General features: G+C 42.6%; 1 protein-coding gene and 1 long non-coding RNA gene across 4 annotated transcripts; one reads left to right on the top strand and one right to left on the bottom strand.

Annotated features, from left to right (window-relative positions):
- LOC110257036 lies at window positions 362-12,559 on the bottom strand. The gene is made up of 3 exons (XR_002339196.1): window positions 12,474-12,559; window positions 2,318-2,503; window positions 362-478 (listed from the first exon to the last, which is right to left on the bottom strand). It is a non-coding gene; the product is annotated as an uncharacterized LOC110257036 (long non-coding RNA).
- On the top strand, window positions 368-23,288 carry C15H2orf80 (chromosome 15 C2orf80 homolog). Of its 3 annotated transcripts, none has more exons than XM_003359627.4 (8): window positions 368-504; window positions 2,252-2,333; window positions 4,354-4,436; window positions 6,424-6,511; window positions 7,200-7,271; window positions 18,571-18,658; window positions 19,218-19,339; window positions 22,719-23,288. In XM_003359627.4, exons 1-8 carry the CDS (start codon window positions 464-466, stop codon window positions 22,725-22,727), a joined length of 585 nt encoding a protein of 194 aa, XP_003359675.2. In that variant the 5' UTR covers window positions 368-463; the 3' UTR covers window positions 22,728-23,288. The 3 variants fall into 3 exon arrangements, with proteins under 3 accessions (XP_003359675.2, XP_013839884.2, XP_013839885.2); XM_013984430.2 differs by having other exon boundaries at window positions 370-504; window positions 2,252-2,354; XM_013984431.2 differs by lacking the exons at window positions 18,571-18,658; window positions 19,218-19,339; window positions 22,719-23,288 and adding an exon at window positions 8,867-11,036 and having other exon boundaries at window positions 370-504; window positions 2,252-2,354.

The raw sequence follows: 24,676 nt of genomic DNA, 5'->3' as shown, positions 1-24,676 counted from the left end.
AAGTAAATGATGAATATCAGAAAAACTTGGGGCGCTCCCACTGTGATGGAGAAGGTTAAGGATCCAGCATTGCCAAAGTTGTGGCATAGGTCACAGTTGCGGCTCAGATTTGATCCCTGGCCTGGGAACTTCCACATGCTGCAGGTACAGCCAAAAAAGGAAAAAAAAAAAAAAAAAAAAAGACAACTTGGAAGGAATTATAGGCATCAGATAAACTCAAAGTACTGTGTACTGGCCTCCAGACAGCCTTCTGACCTGGTACCTGCTGGCAAGAGGCCTGCACACTCTCGGATCCCTTCCAGAGCTTAGGACTCCATGACTGGTATTAGGAGTGATAGCATCCCTAACTCAGATTCTCTCTCATTCGCTGCTGTAGCTTCCAGGCTCGAGAGGCTGGGTCTTTCCAAAGGATAACAGGTGCAGTGCAACTGCAGATACCTGCTCAGCTGGACAAGCCTTTAACATGGATAGAAGGCTCCTAAAGAAGGAAATAAAAAAGCTCCTGTAAGTCTGATTGAGGAAAATTTTCATTTATGACACTCAGCATTTGATGGGTATTATGTCATAGATGGCTGGATATTGCAGGGGTGGGTAAAAGCCGAAGGGAGAATCTGTGTCTGGGCTCTAAGAGAAATTCAGATGATCTGGCCTCTGTCTCCTGCCCAAGAGGCCTCACATGTGGTCCTAAGCAGGATGCTGAATCTTGGCAGGATGTTTCTGCCAGCAGCATGCACATCCGAGGCATCTCCATTCTAGAGCCTAAGATCTGAGTCCACAGCCCCAGCCTGCACTGGGCAAGGTATGCCTTTTAATGGGCCTGGCTGGTAAAAAGGTATAGGAGAGATTTCTGGAAAAGGTACCCAGGGGCCCAGCATTTAAGCTGCAGCTTCTGCTTCTTTTATTGTCCGTCTTACTGATTAAATGATTCATCTCCACTTTTTGCCATTTGAATTTCTTTTTTTTTTTTGCCATTTGAATTTTTTAAACACATAAAGAAAATATTAAGTTTTCCCATGAAAATGTTTTTCTCCCGTAGCAGCTTTTCTTTGACTTGGTATTTTGTTAACAGTTTGGTGAAAATCACAGACTGTACTATAAGAAGGAAAAAGGTTATGTTCCATTTCATGACTGTAGTACAACAATTACACACTTTTTATCAGAGACCATATCACAGTCCCCATTAAATGTCCTTTCTTTGCCTACTAAGATAATTGTCTTTTAACAAATCCTTAAGAAATGCTGCAGTAAACTGTTATGAATTCATATATGTTTACATGTATGTTTTTGGAGGCCAGCCTAATAAAGCACAAACCATAATTACGAATTCCAATTCCTCTGCATATCTCATCCAAAGAACTAGAATTTCAAAACTGATATAAGTTCATTTTACATCCAAAGAATCCATTTAAGCTACTTTCAATAAGATGTTTTGGAATTCCAAAACAAAACTTCAAGAATTTTCAGCTATCTAGAATATCTTAATGACTCAGAAGAAGAGCTTTTAGAAACCAAAAGCAAATTTATCCCCAGTACAGGAACTTGCCCAAAGTGTTTGGTAAAGACGTTGACAAACAGAACTGGTCCTAACAAAATATTGTGAGATCTACCTTGGAGACCCAGGAGTCCTTTTGCCTACATCCAGTGCCTCTTCCCAACTTTCCCAGGGTAACACCCTTTCTGCTCACCTTTCAGGGCCATATTCTCCCCTCCTCTGATTAAACGTCCATTAGGAAAGGACCTGGTAAGATTCAGTAAAGTGGAATCACTAATATGTTTTTATGCATAACTCCTCTAAGGGTATCTGCATTCTAATGGGGAAAAAAGTCTTCGGGCCAAAGAGCACATCTTTGTGGAATGGCATATATCTGGAATTTATCGACTCTGGACATTCTGCCTGAGTTTAGCAAGGGCAGCAAGGGAATCTTTATTTTAAACAGTGGTTCTCAAGCCCTTCGGTTTTGTACAATCTGCTCTGCCTATGGGAATTTATCATACTCCCTGCTTTCCTAGAGACTCTGTTCCACATGAGTTTATATTTCGATAAATGTGATTTTTCACTAAATTTAGATACTTTACACCTGCAGGGTTGCAGAATGGCTGTTTAAATCAAAATGAATATTCATTCAGCTACAAGAGCCATGAGTGACTTTGCTTCTATTTGGTGGAGGAGGGCGGGATTGGGAAGGAATCGTCTGTAGATGGAGCTTCTGAGACATTCCCACTGGTTCAATCCTGCTCTCTTGCTTTTAAGGAGAGATTATATTGGCATCAGACTCCGGGAGAATGAATTTGATCCAAAAGGAAGAAGACAACTCACTTTTCTAGATGATATGGTAAAGAAAGTTCTTGCTGCCGTGAGTCACGTCTATGTCACGTGTGTATTAAGGGGACAGAACAAGGACGTAATGTCTATCATAAACGAGGCTAATCTAGATCCCCCAGAAGGTCCGCTTCCTCATCTTCTCATCCTAGGATTGTCCATGGGTCTTTTCAACTCATTAAACTGAAAGCAAAAAGAATGGGAAAGTAAAAGTCACGAGGGAGTTCCCGCTGCGGCGCAGCAGGTTCAGGAGCCAGGGTTGCCGCAGCTGTGGCACTTTAAAAAGCAAAATGAGTACAAGATTAATTATGATGTACATAATGTTTCAAACGTTTTGCGGAGAGTAACTCTCATGTAGTTCTCAAACATAATCATTTTTAAAAACATTTTCATTAATGGAGAAAACCAAAGACGTGATTAATCCTAAACTTTATTGCTCTGCATGCTGAAATTCAGATTCATGTTCTGTAATGAAAGTTCACATCATAAATTAAGGGAACTGTGTAAAGATCTAATTCAAAAGAGATTAGTGAGCCCTCAGCTTTTCTATGCTACCCATTCACTCTTCGGGCCCGATGAGGAAGAAGGGACCACTTGCCCCCCTCCCCTCCCCCCATCCTGTCTGATCTCCCCGGGGTTGAAGGAGCAGTTAAGGCTTGGCATTCTAAGTTACATCCCTGTGCATGTATGAAATGGAGAAATTAAATCAATTAGATAAGTGCTTCTTAAATTTTAATGAGATCTCATTACAAGACCGGTTTGATTCAGGAGGTCTGGGGTGGGGCTGATATGCATTTCTAATGAGCAAGTCAATGAGGCCAGTGCTCCCGGTCCAGGCAACAATCTTTGGATTCTGTTTCAACAAGTGATCACAGTCCCTCCTCCCCTCCTGGCCTTCCTTCCTCCTTCCCTCCCTCCTTCCCTCTTTCCTCCCTCCCTCCATCCCTCTCTTCCTTCGTTCCCTCTTTCAGGTTTGGTTTCATCCCTGAAAGAAATAACCACCCTGCTATAATTGCACTGCAAATAATGTAATTGTTGTATGATTAGAATATTAGAGTTAGATAAAGCCTTGGAACCCATTGAAAAACGCAAAACCAAAACTGATCTTCCCCTTTCTGGAGTTGGGGATCGGGAGGAAAGAAGGACTGTTTTGATAGATAACCAGTGAGTACGCTTAGGAATCACCAGCAAATGTGTTTGGTAGGAAAGGAATGAACATCCCAACTTGTCCTAGCTTTTTCCTGCATAGGAGACTCTTAGCAAGTCACCTAACCTGGTCTACGCCCAGTTCTCACCTCTGCTGGACCCTCTACCTGGGAAGGCCTTCTCCACCTCTGGAAATTCTCCTCATCCTTCAAGCCCCAGCTCTGAAGCCTCCTGGGAGTCCCCCAGCTCCCCGGGTAGACACCCCCGCCCCGAGTGTGTTTCTGATGTTCTACCCACAGAATTAGAAATTGGTCTCTATGTCCCTCTTCCTTCACCTTCACTGTCTTCATTTTCTTTTTTGATTTTCTCTCTGCACTGTGGCATGACAAAACTCCCGGGCCAGGGATTGAACCTGAGCCACAAGTGACAAGGCCAGGTCCAGGGAACTCCACTTTTTTCTATGTTATAATTCAAAGAAACTGAGGCCCAGAGAACATCAGTTGCTCACCCAAGAATATAGTACCACGAGCTGTTGCAATATCTAGATTTGAACCTAGATTCCCTTATTCCTAGTTTAGAGTTCTTTCCATGAATCTATTCTTTCATTTTTGGTCTGTACGCGCACATGCGCGTGCGTGTGCGCACACACACACACACACACACACACACAAACAAACTGCTCTAGTGGGAGGTAAATGTCATGCCTGAAAAATGCTAGTTATTTCTGTCTGAGCATCATGTTACTGGACACAGCTGATGGCCCTCCCCGCTGTGGACATGACAAAAGAGTAGAATAGGCTTGGCAGTGCTCCTGTCATTGGGTCCAGGGCATGCTTTTGGCCAATGCCTCAGCCCACTCCCTTGCTCCCTGTGCTTCCTACTTCCAGGCACACTATGACCTGGCCATCAGTGCTGCTTTGCAATGGGTGGATCACTCAGAAGATTTAACTTGGCTGGAATGGGAGGAAGTGTAAGTTGAAGAGTTTTTGTTTTGTTTTGTTTTAGAACCACACCTGTCGCATATGGAAGTTCCCAGGCTAGGGGCTGAATCGGAGCCGTATCCACTGTCTTACACCACAGCCACAGCAACACCAAATCCAAGCTGCATCTGCAACCTACACTGTAGCTCAGGGCAACATCGGATCCCTAACCCACTAAGTGAGGCCAGGAATCAAACCCACATCCTCATGGATACTAGTGGGGTTCTTAACCTGATGAGCCATGATGGGGACTCCGTTTTGTCTTGTTTTAATGTGTGACTCTGAGTGATGACAGGGGAAGTTCTCTCTGCATCTTTCACCAGGAGGCACTCTGATTTGAAAATACGGCTGGGTGAATCTCTCTCTCCAGCTAGAAACCCCATGGTCATCAATTCAAAGAAGGTGTATATGTTGCTGACATATTTTGCATCTCTGTTAATTGGTTTCTGTCAGATGCACATCTTTCTTGCATAGAATGTTCTGCCTTAGAAATATAACTCTGCTTTATTGCATACATGTCTCGATTTTTTTTTTTAATGGTCAATTTTCTGGTTAAAGTTTGCAACCTTTTCCTAAGGACTTTCAAACACAACTTCTTAAGCATTTAACCTGATGGGTACCTGAACGGAGCAGTTAGAATCACAGCTGTTTGAATCCTTCTCAAAATTACTGGCATCTTCTTCCATGTGTGCCAGGCAGAGCCACTCATTTGGGAAGAACATGAAACTAATGACGCCAGGACTGAATGGCTTATTCCAGAGGCCAGTTGTTTCTGTTCCATGGCTTTAGAACACACACCTGGTCCTGGATAGTTGTATCAGTTAACAGCAGCATTTAGTTGTAATAAGCAGAAAATCTAGTTTGAACAGACTTAAGCAAAAAAAAAAAAAAAAAAAAAGAGAGAGAGAGAGAGAAGGGGGAAGGATTGATTTACTGCCTCTGAAAAATCTATGGGTAGGTCCACTAGGCATGGCTTAATTCAAAACTCAAACCAGCTCACCAGGATCTATCTCTTTGCTTTTTCCTCTGGGTAGACACGATTCATAGTTCCAGCCCACTTTCTCACAACATTCAGGCCAGGGTGGAATGGATTTTTTTTTTCTTTTTTTTTTTTTTTGGCCATGGCATGCCAAAGCTTGCTGTGAGAATCTCGGTTCCCAGACCAGAGAGTGAACCTGGGCCACAGTGGTGAAAGCACTGAATCCTAACCACTAGACTACCAGGGAACTCCTGAGAATGGATTTTTTTTTCCTTTTGTCTTCTTAGTGCTGCAGCCGAGGGATATGGAGGTTCCCAGACTAGGGGTCGAATTGGAGCTGTAGCTGCCAGCCTTCGCCACAGCCACAGCAACGGTGGGATCAGAGCTGCACCTGCGACCTACACCACAGCTCATGGCAACACTGGATCCTTAACCCACTGAGCAAGGCCAGGGATGGAACCTGTGTCCTTATGGATTCTAGTCAGTTTCGTTAACCACTAAGCCATGATGGGAACTCCAGGAATTTTTTAAGTCACAGAATTGTGTCTTAATGGCTCTGTTTGCTCTGACTTATCTGGGGTGGAGTTGGGGACAGAATACACTGACTACCTTAGTCCACAGTATGTTCGCCATCCTTGGATTCTAAGGTGTTGTCAGCTTCCCTAGAAATGTATAGGCTTACAATGGGATGAAGCAGTTACCCCAGCAAATTGCCACAAGGACAGGAAACCATAATTGTCCACAATAGGGGCCAGTCTGCCAGTGTTTGATAGTTGCAGAAACATGGATAGATGAGTGCAAATTCATCACTACTGTTGGAAGATTCCAAATTCGAACGGTATACTTAACTGATGATGGATTAATCGTATCAATTTTGCGAATAAACACATGACACACAGCCATTGACACTTATTACTTCTGATTATCGTCACAACCTTAGCATGTGTCAAAAAGAACAAAAATAACCCCCCCTCTTATTTATTCATATTCCTCCTTAGGAAAATGCCATTTCGGGGTAGACCCATATATCCAAACCACAGAGAACGAGAAGCAATGATTTTATCATCTTTTGCTGGAATCTTAATGGTAAGGAAAAGACCATTATTTGCATATCTGGAGATTTTGTATCTACAAAGTGCATTTGTATATTAATGAATATTTATTCTACTTTTCAACCAATGTTTCTAAAAATTTAGAATTTACTAAAATTTATTAATTTCTTCATTTTTAAAGATTAATAAAAAGACTGACTTCTGCATTGCATTGTGAAAACATTTAAGGGGGGGAAATAACACATAAATAATAGGATACTCTGATTTATTCATTTATATAGAAGTTATTTGTTGAGTACCCATGTTCTCCAGGCATGGTACTGAATGTACCAGAGCTAAAATAGTTTTTTTTTTTTGGTCTTTTTGTCGTTGCTATTTCTTGGGCCGCTCCCGCGGCATATGGAGGTTCCCAGGCTAGGGGTCCAATCAGAGCTGTAGCCACCGGCCTATGCCAGAGCCACAGCAACGCGGGATCTGAGCCATGTCTGCAACCTACACCACAGCTCATGGCAACGCCGGATCCTTAACCTGCTGAGCAAGGGCAGGGACCGAACCCGCAACCTCATGGTTCCTAGTCGGAGTCGTTAACCACTGTGCCACAACAGGAACTCCCTTTTTTTTTGGTCTTTTTGTCTTTGTTGTTGTTGTTGAGTTTTGTTTTGTAATAAAAGAAAAGCCATGATCTGATAATACATTTTTTTATTGTTATTGTTGTTTAACAGAACAGTATCCCAATTGAGGAAGTCTTTAAAATTTATGGGGCTGATGCTTCTGCCAGTTCTGGAACTGCCAAGGTAGGGATGACCTGAGACCATCAATAAAAGGGAATTTTAGAGAGAATTTCTTTATTTCATTAATTCATAATGCTGCATTTTCAGGCATGGAATAACAGCTGTCTGTAAAATGTACACAACCAGCTGTAGGGATATCTTACTTGGGTAATAAATGTAAGGTGTTTTCCTTATGTAGAGAACTACATTCACAGTAACAAATGCATTTTACGTAAGGCCTAATAGAGGGAGCCAAGAGAGCCCCAGCCTTGGAGTCAAGATTCTGCCTGTGCTGCTAACGAACAGAATTTCTCCCTTACACTTTCTATACTGTGGCTCTGGCAAATCCAAGCGCTCTCTTGTATGATGTACTATAACTTCCAGAATGAGGACAACACCTATGGGCTTCCGGAGTTCCCTTCGCAGCGCAGCAGAAACAAATCTGACTAGTATCCATGAGGATGCAGGTTCGATCCCTGGCCTTGCTCAGTGTGTTAGGGATCTGGCGCTGCCGTGAGCTGTGGAGTAGGCTGAAGACGCAGCTCAGATCCTGCATTGCTATGGCTGTGGTGTAGGCCGGTGACTACAGCACTGATTTGACCCCTAGCCTGGGAACCTCCATATGCTGTGGGTGTGGCCCTAAAAAAACCCACAAAATACTGTGGGCTTCCTTCTCATGTTAAATTATCTAATTTACTGAGGCTGCATCTCCTTCCACAAGACTACTTAGAAATCAGTATAGTAGAAGAAGTAAAAATCTGGGAGTCCAGAGACCCCGGCTGAGTTCTGACCAGGTCTTTTTCCTTCTTTGGGCTTCCATATACTGATTTTTTAAAAATGGGGTATTCTGGAGTTCTCTTGTCCTGCAGCAGGTTAAGGATTCCATGTTATCACTGCTGTGGCTTGGCTTACTGTTATGGCTCAGGTTTGATCCCGGGCCTGAGAACTTATACACATTGTAAGCACAGCCAAAAAAAAATTTTTTTTTAATTTTTTAAAAAATGGACTGTTCTGAATGATCTTTACAACAAGTTCAGGTTTTATTATTTATGGAAGTATGAACGTTTAGTAAACATATAAAGTATGGACTTCCAGGAGTTCCCATTGTGGCTCAGCAGTAATGAACCCGACTAGTATTCATGAGGATATAGGTTTGATCCCTGACCTCGTTCAGTGGGTCGGAGATTTGCTGTTGCCATGAGCTGTGATGTAGGTCGCAGGCTCGGCTCTGATCCCACGTTTGCTGTGGCTGTGGTGTAGGCCGGTAGGTGCAGCTCCGATTCAACCCCTAGCCTGGGAACCCATACCATGGGCGCAACCCTAAATAAAAAGAAAAAAAGTATGGGCTTCTATTTAGAGGTGAGCTACCTACTGATCCCTTTCCGTCTTGATAACAAAAGGGGAAACGGGAAGGGGAAAGGGCAGGTGGTGTGGGCAGGGCTGGTGTGCAGAGGGAGTCGGGGGAAACTGGGAGAACCCCACCCTCACAGAGGATTCTGTTCACACTGTCACAGCTGCTCACTCTGTCCCTTTCGATGCCCCCACCAGGGAAGGGAGGCCAGGGCAGAGCAGGGGCTCTGGCCACAGCACACCTGCCTCTCTTGTTCTTTTACCTGCAGACATATTGCAAGCAGTGGGGTCATATGAAGCCAGGAGTCCACCAGGACCAGCTTAAGAGTCAAGCATTGACTCAGAAGTGTTGTAACTGAATCCAGCGGTCCATTCACTTAATTCCTGTGTAACCTGGCCTGATCCTGAGACGCAAGTTTCCTTGACTACAGAGGAAACCAGCCCCTCCTCTCTGATCACTCTGGTTTCAACTCTAACCATTCATTCATTCATTCATTCATTCATTTGATATAGTGGAGGGTACAGGGGATTAAGGGTGAGAAAGTCAAATAAGATGGCTTATATCTTATACTGCACCTGACCTTGGTTGAGGTATAAGCCACCCCAAGTCCTGTGTTCCTCAGAGACCAAGCTGTTCTTGACTTCTAAAGAAAGTCCAGCTCTTTTGTGTTCTTAGAGAGCCAAGCAAACCATGCTGCTTCATTCCTGTTTGTTTTTTCTTTCTCCCTTCCAGGCTTCCATCCTCTCACCTTTCCTCAAACCACTTTCACCCCAAAAGAGACACATAAATATCTGAGCCCAGGCCCCTCTGTTTCAGACATCACGTGTTCTCACCCTCCTCTTCCGGGCCTGGGGGAGGTCTAGGGCAGGCACCAGGCACTCTGGTTGGTTGGTTTCAATGCAAGTGGACAGAGAGCAAATATGGAAAAATCCCATCCAGAAAAGAATGAAGCTGTGAAGCCCTCCAGTCTCACCTGGGTTATCCATCCAGAAGGCTTGCAAACATGGTGTCCAAGTACCTCAGAGGAACCAGGTTCATTAAAAAGGCCAAAACAGGAGTTCCCGTCATGGCACAGTAGTTAACGAATCCAACTAGGAACCATGAGGTTTCAGGTTCCATCCCTGGCCTCAATGAGTGGGTTAAGGATCCAGCGTTGCCGTGAGCTGTGGTGTAGGTCTCAGACACAGCTCGGATCCCACGTTGCTGTGGCTGTGGCGTAGGCCGGCGGCTACAGCTCTGATTCGACCCCTAGCCTGGGAACCTCCATATGCCGTGGGAGCGGCCCAAGAAATGGCGAAAAGACAAAAAAAAAAAAAAAAAAGGCCAAAACAGCCATGCTGTTTAGAGTGGGCTGGCAAATCTCTATCCATCCATCATCCATTCAGCCTTTTACTCATTCATTAAAGAGCCTTTGTTCACCACCATCTCTGTTTTGTCTCCATCTCTGTCCTCACAATCAGTGACCAATAGCAAAAAAGCCCAGATGTACACATGGACTACATAGTGACAAGCTCAGAAGGCAAATAAATCATCTCCTCAGAAAGGGCATATTGTCAAACTCAAGCTCACGGGCCCGACCTGTGGTGAGGCCAAGCAACTGAAACAGAGTTTAGAGCAGAGAAAAGTTTATTGCAGAACCAAGCAAGCTCCAAAGATCTGAACTCCCCAATGGGTTTCAGGAAAAAAGGTTTTATGGGCAAAATTTGGAGGGGAGGGCCACAGGGCATGTAGCCCTTCTTTGACTGCTTGGTGGGAAGGTACCTGGATGGTTTTCCAGAAATGTCAATCATCAGCCTTCTGGTTCCAACCAGCCTGGGCTCCCCAGACTTGTACTCAGCCTGAAATTACCATCCTCCTTCTGGATTCCTGCAGAACTCAGAGATCTGGATCAAATTGTAGTGCTCATCCCTGGAGGAACCAGGCCCAGAGCCCAGGCTGCACTGCTTTTTCTTCCTGCCCTCCCGCATTCCTTTAATAAGTAACAGTTTGCATCTGCCCTTTGGAACTTGGGGAAGGTCTAGGAAGTGAAACCTTTTTCCCACAAACAAGAAACAGGGGACACAGAAAGGCCTTTATACCTGGGAAGGCCCCGCAGGGTCATGCTTGCTTTCCATTCCCCTTTCCTTTGACAGTCCTCAGTCTTGAGGGGAACAGGTATTGGCCAAGAAAAGGAATAACCTTTTGAATAGAGATGTTAGTCATAAACTCAGCTGAGGAACTTAGTGTTAGGGGGACTCAGTTTCAAGGGTTTCCTTCATAAATCTGTGTTTGTTTATCATTATAGTATATGAGTGTCCTGTACATGAAAGATAGTTTGTGGGTGAGGCATGAGGATTTTAGAGTCAGGTTGCCTGAATTTGAACCGCAGCTCCACCAGCTATAAGAATAATCCTGTGCTTCTGGAGTTCCCGTTGTGGCTCAGTGGCTAACGAATCTGACTAGGAACCACAAGGTTTCGGGTTTGATCCCTGGCCTTGCTCAGTGGGTTAAGGATCCTGCTTTGCCATGAGCTGTGATGTAGGTTGCAGACGCGGTTCAGATCCTACATTGCTGTGGCTGTGGTGTAGGCTGGCAGCTGCAGCTCCGATTAGACCCCTGGCCTGGGAACCTCCATATGCCGCTCTATCAGCCTCACTTTCATTTGTAAAAATAGGGACCAGAAGATGGGGTTGCCATGGGAAATGAGGTGAGTTATAACAGCTATGGTTAAGGTTCTGGCACTCAGAGGCAGGGAATATATCTGATTACCCCTATATTCCTCTAAATCAGGGGTTCTCAGCATTTCAGACCAGATAATTCTTTGCCGTGTGTGTAGGGATGGAGTCAGGGCTGTCCAGTGCATTGTGGGAATGTTTAGCAGCATCCTTGGCCTCTACCCATTAGATGCCAATAGCTTCCCACCCCTACTTCAGATATGACCAGCAAAAATGTCTTTCAGCCTTGCCGCATGTACCCTAAAAGGCAAAATCATCTTTAAATATTCAAAAATTAAATAGCTCATCACACATCCATTATAACCAATAGTTTGTATCCAATATAAACGTTGCCTATTCAAGACAACAAATTATCACAAAGGGTATGACTTGATTTGAGCTGCACATATAAGCATCTGAGGATCTTCTGCCCACATGGACCTCACAAGCTCCTCCCTGCCTCAAGGATGTTAGTGCAGGCCTTTCTCTTTCTCAGCTCTACTCCAGCACCCCTTCTGCATCTTAAATAAGGAATTAGCAGGACCTCATCACGGAAAGGTCGCATTTCAAAGATTAAATTGTAAGGGCTATTTTAAGACATTCCTTTGGGATTGCCAAAAATGGTTTTAACTAGTAGGTGTGGTTGTTCAAAAAAAAAAAATCATTACTCTTCAAAAAAATCATTGCTAACAAAAGTTCTTCTCTAACTGCTACATGTATCTGAATGACCTTTAATTCCTTCACATAAAATGTCTCCTAAGCAACAGCTGAAATCCCTTCCAAGCTAGAGCTTAAAGCCCTGTTGAATACTAATCAGATTATGTAGATTTCTGGCTGCTAGAATTGACCACTTGGTACCTCATGGGTACAGTGTGTGTGGGCTTGATAGCTTTCTTCAGGACTATTTGCTGCCACCTGGTGACAGAAAGGCCTCATGGACCCAATACTGTTCAATCCTATTAGCTTTAAGCTCTGCCCTTGAGAGGAAGCTGGTTTTTTTGCTCAGAGGGAGCCATTTTTCTGCTGAGGAATTTAGACCCATGAAATAAAAATTTAACTCGGGTCTCACACAAACGTGGGTTATTTGCAATTAGCTTCAGATAAATATAAGAGGTCCTGTTCAATTTTAAATTGCTGGCACCGGAGGCCCCGCAATATTAATATTATTATTTCCAAACTCACCCTCACTCAGGCTGGCCAGCCTCCTTCTCCTATCCACAGGAGGCCATCCATAGCAGCCTGGTCTCTGCAGCAAGCCCATCCTTCACCCTCACACACCTCTGCAGCTCCGGCCACCAGGCACTGACTCCAATAATCTCCTGAGTGTCTTCTTGAAGGATGCTGACTCGGTCTGAACTGCACAGAAGTGCACAAGTGTTTTCAAGATAGGGGGAGGGACCTAGGTTTAACCAAAAGCTCAGTACTGACAGATCTCCATAATGAGGGATTAAAAGACAGACTTTCAATATCAGTTATTTTTTTTAATTTTTTTTACTTTTTTTAAGGGCCCCACCCACGGCATATGGAGGTTCCTAGGCTGGGGTCCAATCAGAGTTTCAGCTGCCGGGCAACGCCACAACCACAGCAACGCCAGATCCTTAGCCCACTGAGCAAGACCAGGGATCAAACCCGAAACCTCATGGTTCCTAGTCGGATTCATTTCCACTATGCCATGTCGCCACTCCCCTCAGGATCGGTTATGTCCCAAAGAAAACTTACAATATATATTTAAAGCATGAAGACCAAGCAAATAAGCAACTCTACCAAGTGTGTGAAATGGGATGCTAACAGTTCTGAAGCTCTCTTTGTATCCTCTCCAATCCCACATTCTTCCTTTTGCCCCAGGTTTCTACTATCTTACTTTTTTTTTTTTTCTTTTCTTTTCTGGGTGCCCCGAGGCATATGGAATTCCTGGGCATCAGATCTGAGCCATGTTTCCACCTATGCTGCAGCTGCAGCAATGCTGGATTCTTTTTAACCCATTGTGCCAGGCTGGGGATCAAACCTGTGTCCTGGTGCTGCAGAGATGCTGCCAATCTCATTGAGCCACAGCAGGCTCAATGGGATTGGGCCTCAATCCCAGATTACTATCTCAGATTATATGTTACTATTTCAGATTATATGTTTATCATCCTCTTTGTAGCTTTACCACCTAAGCATTTCTAATCTAGATATTGTTTAGTTTTCCATGTTCTTTGAATTGTATGTAATGAAATAAAAGCAGTACGTATATATGAAGCAATATCAATGAAATGAAGTAAAGGTATTATTCTTTAGTTTTCTTTTTTCACTCACCATTATTTTGCAGAAGCTCATCCATCTTGTTGTACATTTCACTGCAGGTAGTAGTCCATTGGCAGAATATGCCACAATTTATTCATGTATTTTTCTGCTTTAGACATTTGGATTATCTCTTTTATATGTCTTTTGGTGCCTAGTAAAGCGCTTCTGTATGGCGTATGCCTCCGTGTGAAATGGCCATGTCACAGGGTATGTGCATCTTCAACTCTTTATTTATTCATTTATTTATTTGTCTTTTTGCCTTTTCAGGGCTGCAACCGCGGCATATGAAGGTTCCCAGGCTAAGGGTCTAATTGCAGCTGTAGCCACCAGCCTATGCCACAGCCACAGCAATGCGGGATCCGAGCCACGTCTGCGACCTGTACCACAGTTCATGCCTGGTCCTTAACCCACTGAGCAAGGTCAGGGATGGAACCCGTATCCTCATTGATGCTAGTTGGTTCACTAACCGCTGAGTCACGACGGGAACTCCTTCAGCTCTTTAAAAGCCAAATTATTTTCCAAAATAATTGTACCAATGTACGCTTCTATCTGTAATATAGATTATCTGGTTATCACATGATGTTTTTCGCTTTTTAAAGTTTCTTTTTTTGCTTTTTAAGTTTGTCAGTCTTTTAAGTGTACACTGTGGTCTTACTTCACTTTCCCCTGAAGGCCAGCGGGAATTATGCATATGTTTTTTTTTCTTCTTCTTTTCTTCTTCTTTTTTTTTTTTTTGTCTTTTGCTATTTCTTTGGCCGCTCCACGCATATGGAGGTTCTCAGGCTAGGGTCAATCAGAGCTGTAGCCACCGGCCTACGCCAGAGCCACAGCAATGCGGGATCCAGCCGCGTCTGCAACCTACACCACAGCTCACGGCAACGCCGGATTGTTAACCCACTGAGCAAGGACAGGGACCGAACCCGCAACCCCATAGTTCCTAGTCGGATTCGTTAACCACTGCGCCACAAAGGGAACTCCCTGTTTTTTTCTTCTTTTGTAAAGTGCCCATTGAAATCTTTGTCCATTTCTTGTTGGGTCATTTGTCTTTTTCTTTTTTATTTATATGGAGCCTCAATTTTTAGAAAAACTGCTATAGGATATAATCCATCAAGTCCTAGATTTTTCAGTACTCTTCCCACTTTAAATTTGCCCTTTTTCAACATAAACACTAAAATGTTTAGAAAATATGATTTTGCAATATCCCAATCACACTTGCAAAACTTCTTGGACAGGTACAAACTGCTTTTCGAGACAACATGCTTTGCTTTTACTTTGGAAAATGTGATTGTCCTAAACATATGTTCAACTGCCTTCACATCTAGGATCAAAATGCTTCACCCTCCATGTGAGTGAGACCAAAATGATGTTTTAATAAGTTACTGCTCAAAGCAGGTGAAGATCCTACTATGCTCTTCATCCCTTTAGGATGCATCCCTTGCCTTGGCCTTTCTGTGTGAGCGCCTCCGGGCCTTTACACATCCCCCTGTGAGCGCCTCCTCCCCCTTCCAGGTAGAAGAAATTGCTGTGGAATGTGTTTGGGACGTAATTTAGCACTCAATAAGTCTTGAATCGAGAAATAACAATTGCAAGAATGCTTTTACCGTGACACAATGAAGATATCCATAAGTAAGTATGAAGCTAAAAAAAAAAGAACACATGAGGAGTTCCCTTCGTGGCTCAGCGGAAACAAATCTGACTAGGATCCATGACGATGTTAGTTCGATCCTTGGCCTTGATCAGTGGGTTAAGGGTCCAGTGTTGCTGTGAGTTGTGGTGTAGAGCAGCAGTTACAGCTCTGTTTTGACCCCTGGCCTGGGGACTTCCCGATGCTGTGGGTGCAGCCCAAAAAGACAAAAAAAAAAAAAAAAAAAGAGCACCTGAAAAAAAAAATTTTAAATAAAGTAAAATGAAAAAAGAAAAGAAAATCCCTCACTACCTTCCCAAAGTCTCCTGCAGTAGTGCTGGCTGTGACCCAATTCTGGTTAATGATACATAAGTGGAAGATGTGTGGAAAAACTCCCAGGAAAGCTATGGTTATCTTTCCCCCTACCCTCTGCCTGAAACTCAGATGTGATGGCTAGAGGTAGAACAGCCGTATTGTGATCATTAGGATGAAAGCTGTAAACTGTGGATGATGAAGGGAGAAGCTAGGAAGGGCCTAGGTTCTTGATGACTACCTAGAACAGCTGTTCTAGGCCTGGATTACTTAATTCTAGACTTAAGACTGTGACCTGCAGTGGACAGCAACTTTAAGCGATAACCTCATACATATATAGCTTAATGCTCGTAGTGGTCCTTAAGGCAGTTCACAAGTAGGCAAATTCTCTACTCCCAGACACATGATAGAATTGAACTTTCTTAACTTTTGAGTCAGGCATGGCTTTCCTAATGCTTTGGCCAATGTCCTTAGCAAGGTGGGTTGTGATATTCTGGGTAGACCAGTACTTGATTCTCAATCTTTTTTTTTTTTTTTTTTCTTTCTTTTTTTTTTTTTTTTTTTTTTTTTTTGTGGTCTTTTTGCTATTTCTTGGGCTGCTCCCGCAGCATATGGAGGTTCCCAGGCTAGGGGTCTAATCGGAGCCATAGCTGCCGGCCTACACCAGAGCCACAGCAAGGCTGGATCCGAGCCGCGTCTGCAACCTACACCACAGCTCACGGCAATGGCGGATCGTCAACCCACTGAGTAAGGGCAGGGACCGAACCCGCAACCTCATGGTTCCTAGTCGGATTCGTTAACCACTGCACCACGACGGGAACTCCGATTCTCAATCTTATCTTCTGTTCTATTGATCATGGAATCATGCGTCAAGAGTGGCCTATGTTTCCATGTGACCTGGGTCCCTGAGTGACCATAAGGAGGTCATAAGGCCTTACCTCCTATGATCAGGTCATGAGAGAAGGAATAAATCTTTTTTAATCCATTGAGATTTGAGGCTTTTTAAAATAACTGCAGCATAATTTAGTTTATCCTAAAATAATACCTGTGCTTGATTATCTCCTTGGGATTCATTCCTAAAAGTATTAGGCATATTTTAAAGTTTGGTATGTATTGCCAAATGGCCCTCTAGAAAAGTTAGATCTATTTATACTTTCTCCAACAGTGCATAACACACACACACAACAGCATATGATTAATTCTAGGTTTAGGATTTCGATTTCATCCCGCTTTAAAAATGATTTTTCAGGATTCCTGCTGTGGTGCAGCGGGTTAAAAATCTGACTGCAGCTGCTCAGGCTGCTACCGAGGCGTGGGTTTGATCCCCTGCCCAGTGCAGTGGGTTAAAGGATCCAGCATTGCCCAGCTGTGGCGCCTATCGGTGTAGGTCGCAGCAGCGGCTTGGAGTCAATCCCTTGCCTGGGAACTTCCATATGCTATGGGTGCAGCCATAAAAAATTACTTTTTAATATAAACCACACTGGAAGATATATTAGCTGTTTGTGTGAGTCATCAGATTATCAGGACTCATAGAACATGTGAGCTGGAAGTGACCTTTAAACTCCTCGGGTTCTTTCTTTCCCAATGGGCAGGAAACTGGAGCCTGAAAAGCCTGTCTTGAGTCTCCTAAGTGCAGAAGTCCATCAAGAGGGCTGTACGAGGGAGTTCCCGTTGTGGCGCAGTGGTTAACAAATCCGACTAGGAACCATGAGGTTGTGGGTTCAATCCCTGCCCTTGCTCAGTGGGTTAAATATCCCACGTTGCCGTGAGCTGTGATGTAGGTCGCAGACTCGGCTCGGATCCTGCGTTGCTGTGGCTCTGGCTTAGGCCGGGGGCTACAGCTCTGATTCAACCCCTAGCCTGGGAACCTCCATATGCCGTGGGAGCGGCCCAAGACCAAGAAATAGCAAAAAGACCAAAAAAAAAACCAAGACCAAGAAATAGCAAAAAGACAAAAAAAAAAAAAAAAAAAAAAAGAGAGAAGGCTGTATGAGCCAGTTCTCTTTCTCTTACGCCTGGTAGACAGCATCCTGCTGGGCTGTTCTCTCAGCCATCATTACTCCACACACTGATACAGAGCCTACTTTCAATTGCTTTCTGAGAGTTAAGCTCACCTTTCTGAATAGATTACGCACTTCTCAAGGTTAGAAGCCATCATTCACGCTTTTGTTTAATACTTCACAATGCTGGACATGATATAAATGCTCAATAAATATGTGCGCCGTTTGAATAAAGGACCGAGGTCAAATCTAGAAGTGTCCCAGCTGAGGTGGCTATGAAACGTCCTGTCTGTAAATAGAACACAACTTCTTTTATTGTTTAACTCATGTTGTCTGTCCTTTCTGTCCGAAGTGAGTGGTTGCCCAGTAACTTGCTAGCGTATCCCCTTGTTTCACTGATGAACTGCCACAATATAAGATTACCCTGGTAGTCTGATAGTTGATTGTTTTTTTCTCCTCACTCAGCCCCCCAAAGGCAGGAATCTGGTCTGTCTTACTAACCACAGCTCATAAAACAGGGCCTGGCCCACAGTAGCTGCTCACTGGGAGTTTGTTGAATGAATGAATGATGAAAGAGGCAATCCTTGAGGAAGCTGCCAGGGCATTGCAGCAGACGGCAGGGTATAGCTCACTTTAAGACACTGGGGTGTTTCATGTGAAATGTGCTTTGGTTCACAGATGAGTGAGCGGATAATTCGGCCTTGGGGGGGTGGAGGGGCCAGCACCGGAGAGAGATGGTGGGGAGATGGGCCCATTTCTCAGAAAAGGTGATATTTGAGCCATATCTCAAAGGAAAAGTAGGAGCTTCTGGGCAGAAGAGGAGGAAAAGACCACTCCGGGTAACGGGAACCATGAGCATCAGTGTGTGAAAAGGACTTCTAAGCAAAGAACAGCAGTGTGGGAAGGTGTGGGACCCATGAAATGAGCCTCAACAGCTAGCAATGCATAGGGACCATGGGTTGGATAAACAAGCCCAGTTCTGAAACAAGTGTAATAACCAGCAGGTGCTAATAGCACGGAATGGGGGCAGCTTTTAAAAGTAAGCCTGTTTTCCTTTCAGGTTCCCCGAGCTCCACCCTTCCGCCTCTCCTTGCACCCTTTTGCCATGTTGACAGCGCCCAAAGCAGCAGAATATGCCCGCAAACAGAGTAAGCCTGTTTACTTCCATCACTTAGAGAAATTTAAGTAAAACTAGGAGGTGAGCTCACAAAGAAAGGTCAAAGTTGTTATGGCAATACCATCTTTCTGGCTGGTTGAATTTAAAAGCATCAGGAGCATTTACGACTTGGGTTTTCCTCCATCATCAAAATCAAGGAAGTCATTTCTCAGACTCTTTGGTGATGGAAGCAAAGCATTCCAGAAGGGAAGAATCTAAAACCATGGGTGGACTCATTTTAAAAAATGTTTTTAGGGAGTTCCCATCGTGGCTCAGTGGTTAACCGATCTGACTAGGAACCATGAGGTTTCAGGTTCAATCCCTGGCCTTGCTCAGTGGGTTAAGGATCCGGCATTGCCGTGAGCTGTGGTGGAGGTTGCAGACGCGGTTCAGATCTGGTGTTGCTGTGGCTCTGGCGTAGGCCTGTGGCTACAGCTCTGATTAGACCCCTAGTCTGGGAACCTCCATATGCTGCAGGAGGGCCCTAGAAAAGGCAAAAAGACAAAAAAAAATGTTTTTAATACAGATATGATTACTACATGTGTTTTTAGGTGTCAAGTTAGGAAGGGGAGCAATGAATAAAAATGCCACCAGCGGCTCTACGAGGAGAGCAAATGCCATGGAATGGAAATCATCCAAAAAATTGTCTTTGAACACACAGCCTAAGAACAAAGTAAGTCCAAAAATCCAAACTGAACCACAATGATACCAGGTGTTTTGGGAGAATTTGACTTACATTGTGGTGAACAGTCTAGCCTTTGGGAATTAGATGCTCTGGGTTTGAAACTAAAGCCCACTGTTTACTGGCTCTGTGACTTCAGGCAGGTGGCTTAACCTCTCTGGGCCTTAGTTTCCTCCTCTGAAAAATGGGGAGACTAATGGTGCTTACCTCTTAAGGTTGTTGAAATGATTAACTGATATTATGCATGTTAAGAGATGAGGCAAATATTGACCCTAAATAAATATTGACCATTATTATCGTTTTCACATTTGAGAAATATCCCCCATAGTTAATCAGCTATTTTTCTGTTGATTCAAATAAGTGTGTTGAGAGAGGATTTTTATTAATGTCTGCATCAGACGCTCCTATTCTCGGTCCCTTTCTCATTAATGAGAATTTTATCTTTGCTGGCTTTGCATCACTGCCACCTCTGCCTTGTGCATCTGATTCCTGGGACATTTATGTTGCCGAATTCAGAGAATGGTCAGAAATGCACAGGGCTGGAAAGGAAGGAGAAAGGAAGGAGGGTTCTTTGCTGGTCCAGCTCTGGGCTCTTAGTTGTAATCTGAAAAGTAGAAGGGAAATTTTAAAAGAAGTCAGAGAGACCAAGATGTCAGCATAATAAAAGCTGAGCTGGGAGAGAATCAGAAAAGTTGTCCAGGCTGGCTGGCTGGGATAGTTTAAGGTTTTATTGAATGAGAGACTCTGGATGGTTAAAAGGAAAGGGAAAGGAGAAGGGGGAATTGTGAAAACAGAATCATTGGGATCTGAATTGGATTTGCCTCAAGAAGTACAAGGGAAAATTGAAATTCCTTTTTATTTAGTTTGCTTCCTCTAAGGAGTTCCCTGTTGGTTCAGTAAGTTAAGGATCTGGTGTTGTCACTGCTCTGGCTTGTGTTGCAGCTGTGGTGCAGGTGCAACCCCTGGCCCAGAACTTCTGCATGTCACGGGTGCAGCCAAAAAAAGTTTGGTTCTTTTATTATGCATTTTTAAAATGTGAATCTCTGAATAAACTGGGCCACACAGGGCTCAGGATTTATTCAGGTTTTCTGAAAGCAAACTATGGATTGATTAAAAATGTAACCTTATTATGGCAAATGCTTTAAGAACTGCTTGAAATCTTTGGTCACATCAGGGATTTCATATGTGTTATTCTAGTAACAAAGCAATCACACTATTAGGAAATATTTACTATATCGAGTTTTCTTTTAAAGGCATTTGCTATAATGAAACTTGGAGGTATAGCTTTTCTCAAACCATATCTTTGTAACTAAAGATCTTTTTTGAAGTAAGATGATATTAGTTTTTAAAATATGAGTTTGAAGATAGCAAGCTTTAGACAGTAAAACAAAACAACAGAAAATAATTTTAAAAAAGAACAACTCCAGAAATAACACACACACACACACACACACACACACACACACACACACAGATAATCTGGACTTTAAACTTAATCATGAATAGAGATCTCTGAAACAGTGGTTCATAGCCCCCTGAGGTTTATCTATGCACTCTATGTACTGAAAATTTAGCTCTCAAGTTTACTCTTTAGTATGTTATTTTCAAAATATAGTTTCATTCCCTGTGTGGTTTCTTTTTTCTTTTTTTGTCTTTTTAGGGCTGCACCCATGGCATATGAAGGTTTCCAGCCTAGGGGTTGAATCTGAGCTACAGCTGCTGGCCTACACCACAGCCACAGCAATGCAGGATCCCAGCCACGTCTCCATGGAAGATCACGGCAATGCTGGATCCTTAACCCACTGAGCAAGGCCAGAGATGGAACCTGTGTCCTCATGGATGCTAGTCAGAATTGTTTCTGCTGAGCCAAGACAGGAACTCCCCCTGTATGGTTTCTTCCATAACCATTGAAGACGGTTGGCTTCTTGATGGAAGCAGATCTTTTATTCCCTTATTACTTCCCACATGTATATAAAGTGCTTTGCAGGCAGTAACATTCAGTAATTATTGTTGATTAGTGGCAGTGAGTGAATGGTCCTTAGGTGAGTGCTTTCAAACCACTGTGCCCTGTCCATACTGATTGATGGATGGAGAAAAATAAATCATGCTAGCACTAATCAAAAGAAAGAAAAGAAGCTATATTAATTTCAAATAGAACTGACTTCAAAGCAAGGAAAGTTATCAGGGATGAAAAGAAGGGCACTACGTAATGATAAAGGGGTCAATTCTCCAAGAAGACATAATTATCCTTAGTATGTGTGCACCAAACAGCAGAGCGTCAAACTACGTGAGGTAAAAACTAAGAGAATTACAAGGAGAAACAGATGACTACACTATCCGAGTTGGAGACGTCAACGCTTCCCTCTCAGAAATGGAGAGAGTGCAATAGAAGTTTAAGTTGTCTTATATTCAAAGCAGTACATAAAAATATTCAAGATAATATGGTACAAGCACAATGCACAACTGCTAAGGGGCAAAAAAGTGATTTGCTTTGGGCATGGTTAGTGAAAAGAAGTATTGCTTTTATTATTATTTTTATTTGGAAATAATTTTGAGCTTAGAGATACATTGCAAAAATAGTACAAAGAACCCTCATATGCATTTTACTCAGATTCAGCAGATAACATTTTGCTGCAGTATCTTTACCATTTTTCTCTCTGTCTCGGTCTCACTCTCTCATTCTCTTCTTCAATCTCTCTTTGTTTCTCTTTCTCTCTGTATATAGATATATATATATACATATTTTATGTATATATATATACATATTTTAATATATATACATATTTTATAGATATATACATATTTTTATGTATATATACATATTTTTATATACATATTTTTATGTATATATATACATATTTTTATATATATACATATTTTATATACATATTTTTATTTTTATGTATATATATACATATTTTTCTGAGGTTATATACACCATATTATTTTACCCCAATATACTTCAGAATGAACTTCCCAAGAATCCAGCCATCCTCTTAAATTATCGCAGTATGATTATCAACCTCAGAAAATCTAACAGTGATACTTTAACTACTGTCTATCAGTTTTATCAATTGACCAAATACTATTGTCAGTGGACTCAATAATATTATTTTCTATACATTTTTACCTTCTGCTTATGATCCAATATGGGATTATATATTGTATTTAGTTGAGAAACATAACTCAATTTCCAAAGGTCTGAGATCAGGTCTATGGAAATTCTTTTGTACCCACTTTTATTTTAATTCATCTTTGTCAGTTACTTAGCATCTGCTATTTGACCTTATCTCCCTGTAGCCTGAAAGCTGATGTCTGTTCCGTGTCAAATTAATGTGCTTGATACCAACATCATCTTTTTATTCTGCAGGTGACTTAGCAACTTGGAATTGCACCATGAGAGTTCACAATAAAATCTCTGGGAGAGGAAAAAACCATCATGTTAGAATTGCGACTCTTGCCGGAATATTTTCTTTGCAATTAGTTTCTGATACAAAGTGCATTGAAATGTTGTTTGGATGGTGAGCTTTCTTCTCTTAGAATCATGTTGTTTGGCTATATTGTGGTTTAAAAAAAGTATGTATCTTATACTACTTCATTGTGATTGGAGGATGTGGAGAATATATACTATTCCCATCTCAGGGCAGGCTGGCTTTGTAGCACATTTTACAAAAGGTTAGCACTGAACATTGCAGAATATTAGAGTAGGAGGCAGTTTTCCAAAGATGCAATCCAAAATAAAATTGACCTGTCATTGATTGTCTTTAGTATGTTCTCATATGGAAACATTTAAACTCATTTCAATAAAGCATCAAAAGAAAAACTGGTGTAGTCTTTCATCACCTTTCCAAAAATGCTGATTAGGCACATAGCTATGCTTATAAATAGGTGTAGTAACGATGTGACCAAATGAATGTGGGAATAAATTATACCATCTTCAGATTTTGATGTGTCATCTTTTTGCAGAATGGTTTACTTTACTTATTTATTTTAGGGCCACACCCACAGCACATGGAGGTTCCCAGGCTAGGGGTCCAATCAGAGCTACAGCTGCCGGCCTACGTCACAGCCACAGAAATGGCAGATCCAAGCCACATCTGTGACCAACACCAGAGTTCAGGGCAATGCCAGATCCTTAACCCACTGAGCGAGGCCAGGGATCGAACCCACAACCTCATGGTTCTTAGTCAGATTTGTTTCTGCTGTGCCACGATGGGAACTCAGGAATGGTTTACTTTAAGTGTGCCAAAACTGGTGTGTGGCTCATTGACTTTTGCTGAAACTGATGGTATGGTGGCTGAGGGGACCAAGGCAGCCTTCTCCATACTGGTTCAATTATGGCTGTAACTAAGGTTTACCAGTAGCCCTGCACACTAGGAAGATCCTCTGGTCCCTGTCTAGCTTCATGCGATTCTGCCTAGTTTTCTCTCATCTAGCTCTGCTAGTTGCAATGGAACATTTTTTTCTTTCTACATACACAGAGGATGACAAAAGAATTGGGGACCGAAGTCATCCTCTCCCACTGCATATCCAAGGAGTGCTTCTAAATCAGTAGGTTAGCAGCAATGGAAAAAGCATTTGAAGCAGTCACCTGAGTCCTATGAAACAGTGATGCTTCAGGGTGAGAAAACTCATGCAAATCATGATGCTAGTTTGGGGGTGTGTGTGTATTTCTTCTTTTTTTTGTTTTTGCATTTTTAAATTAAGGTATACTTGGTTTACAACGTTGTGCCAATTGCTGCTGTACAGCAAAGTGACTCAGTCATATGTATATATACATTGTTTTTTAATATTATCTTCCATCATGGTCTATCCAGGAAATTGGATATAGTTCCCTGTGCTATCCAGTAAGACCTCATTGCTTATCCATTCTAAATGTAATAATTTGCATCTACTAACCCAACTCCAGTCCACCTCACTCCCTCCCCTCTCCCTCTTGGCAACCACAAGTTTGTTCTCTGAGTCTGTTTCTGTTCTGCAAATAGGTTCATTTGTGCCATACTTTAGATTCCACATATATGTGATATCATATGGTATTTGTCTTTCTCTTTCTGACTTACTTCACTTAGTATGAGAATCTCTAGTTGCATCCATGTTGCTAAAAATGGCATTATTTTGTTCTTTTTTATGGTGAGTAGTATTCCATTGTATATATGTACCACATCTTCCTAATTCATTCATCTGTCAATGGACATTTAAGTTGTTTCCACATCTTGGCTATTGTGAATAGTGCTGCAGTGAACACAGGGGTATGTGTGTCTTTTTGAATTCTTGTTTTGTCTGGATATATGCCCAAGAGTGGGATTACTGGATCAAATGGTAGTTCTA

Source organism: Sus scrofa, chromosome 15 (assembly GCF_000003025.6).
Source record: "Sus scrofa isolate TJ Tabasco breed Duroc chromosome 15, Sscrofa11.1, whole genome shotgun sequence".
Lineage (NCBI taxonomy): Eukaryota > Metazoa > Chordata > Mammalia > Artiodactyla > Suidae > Sus > Sus scrofa.
This window is presented reverse-complemented; position numbering and strand designations above follow the sequence as displayed.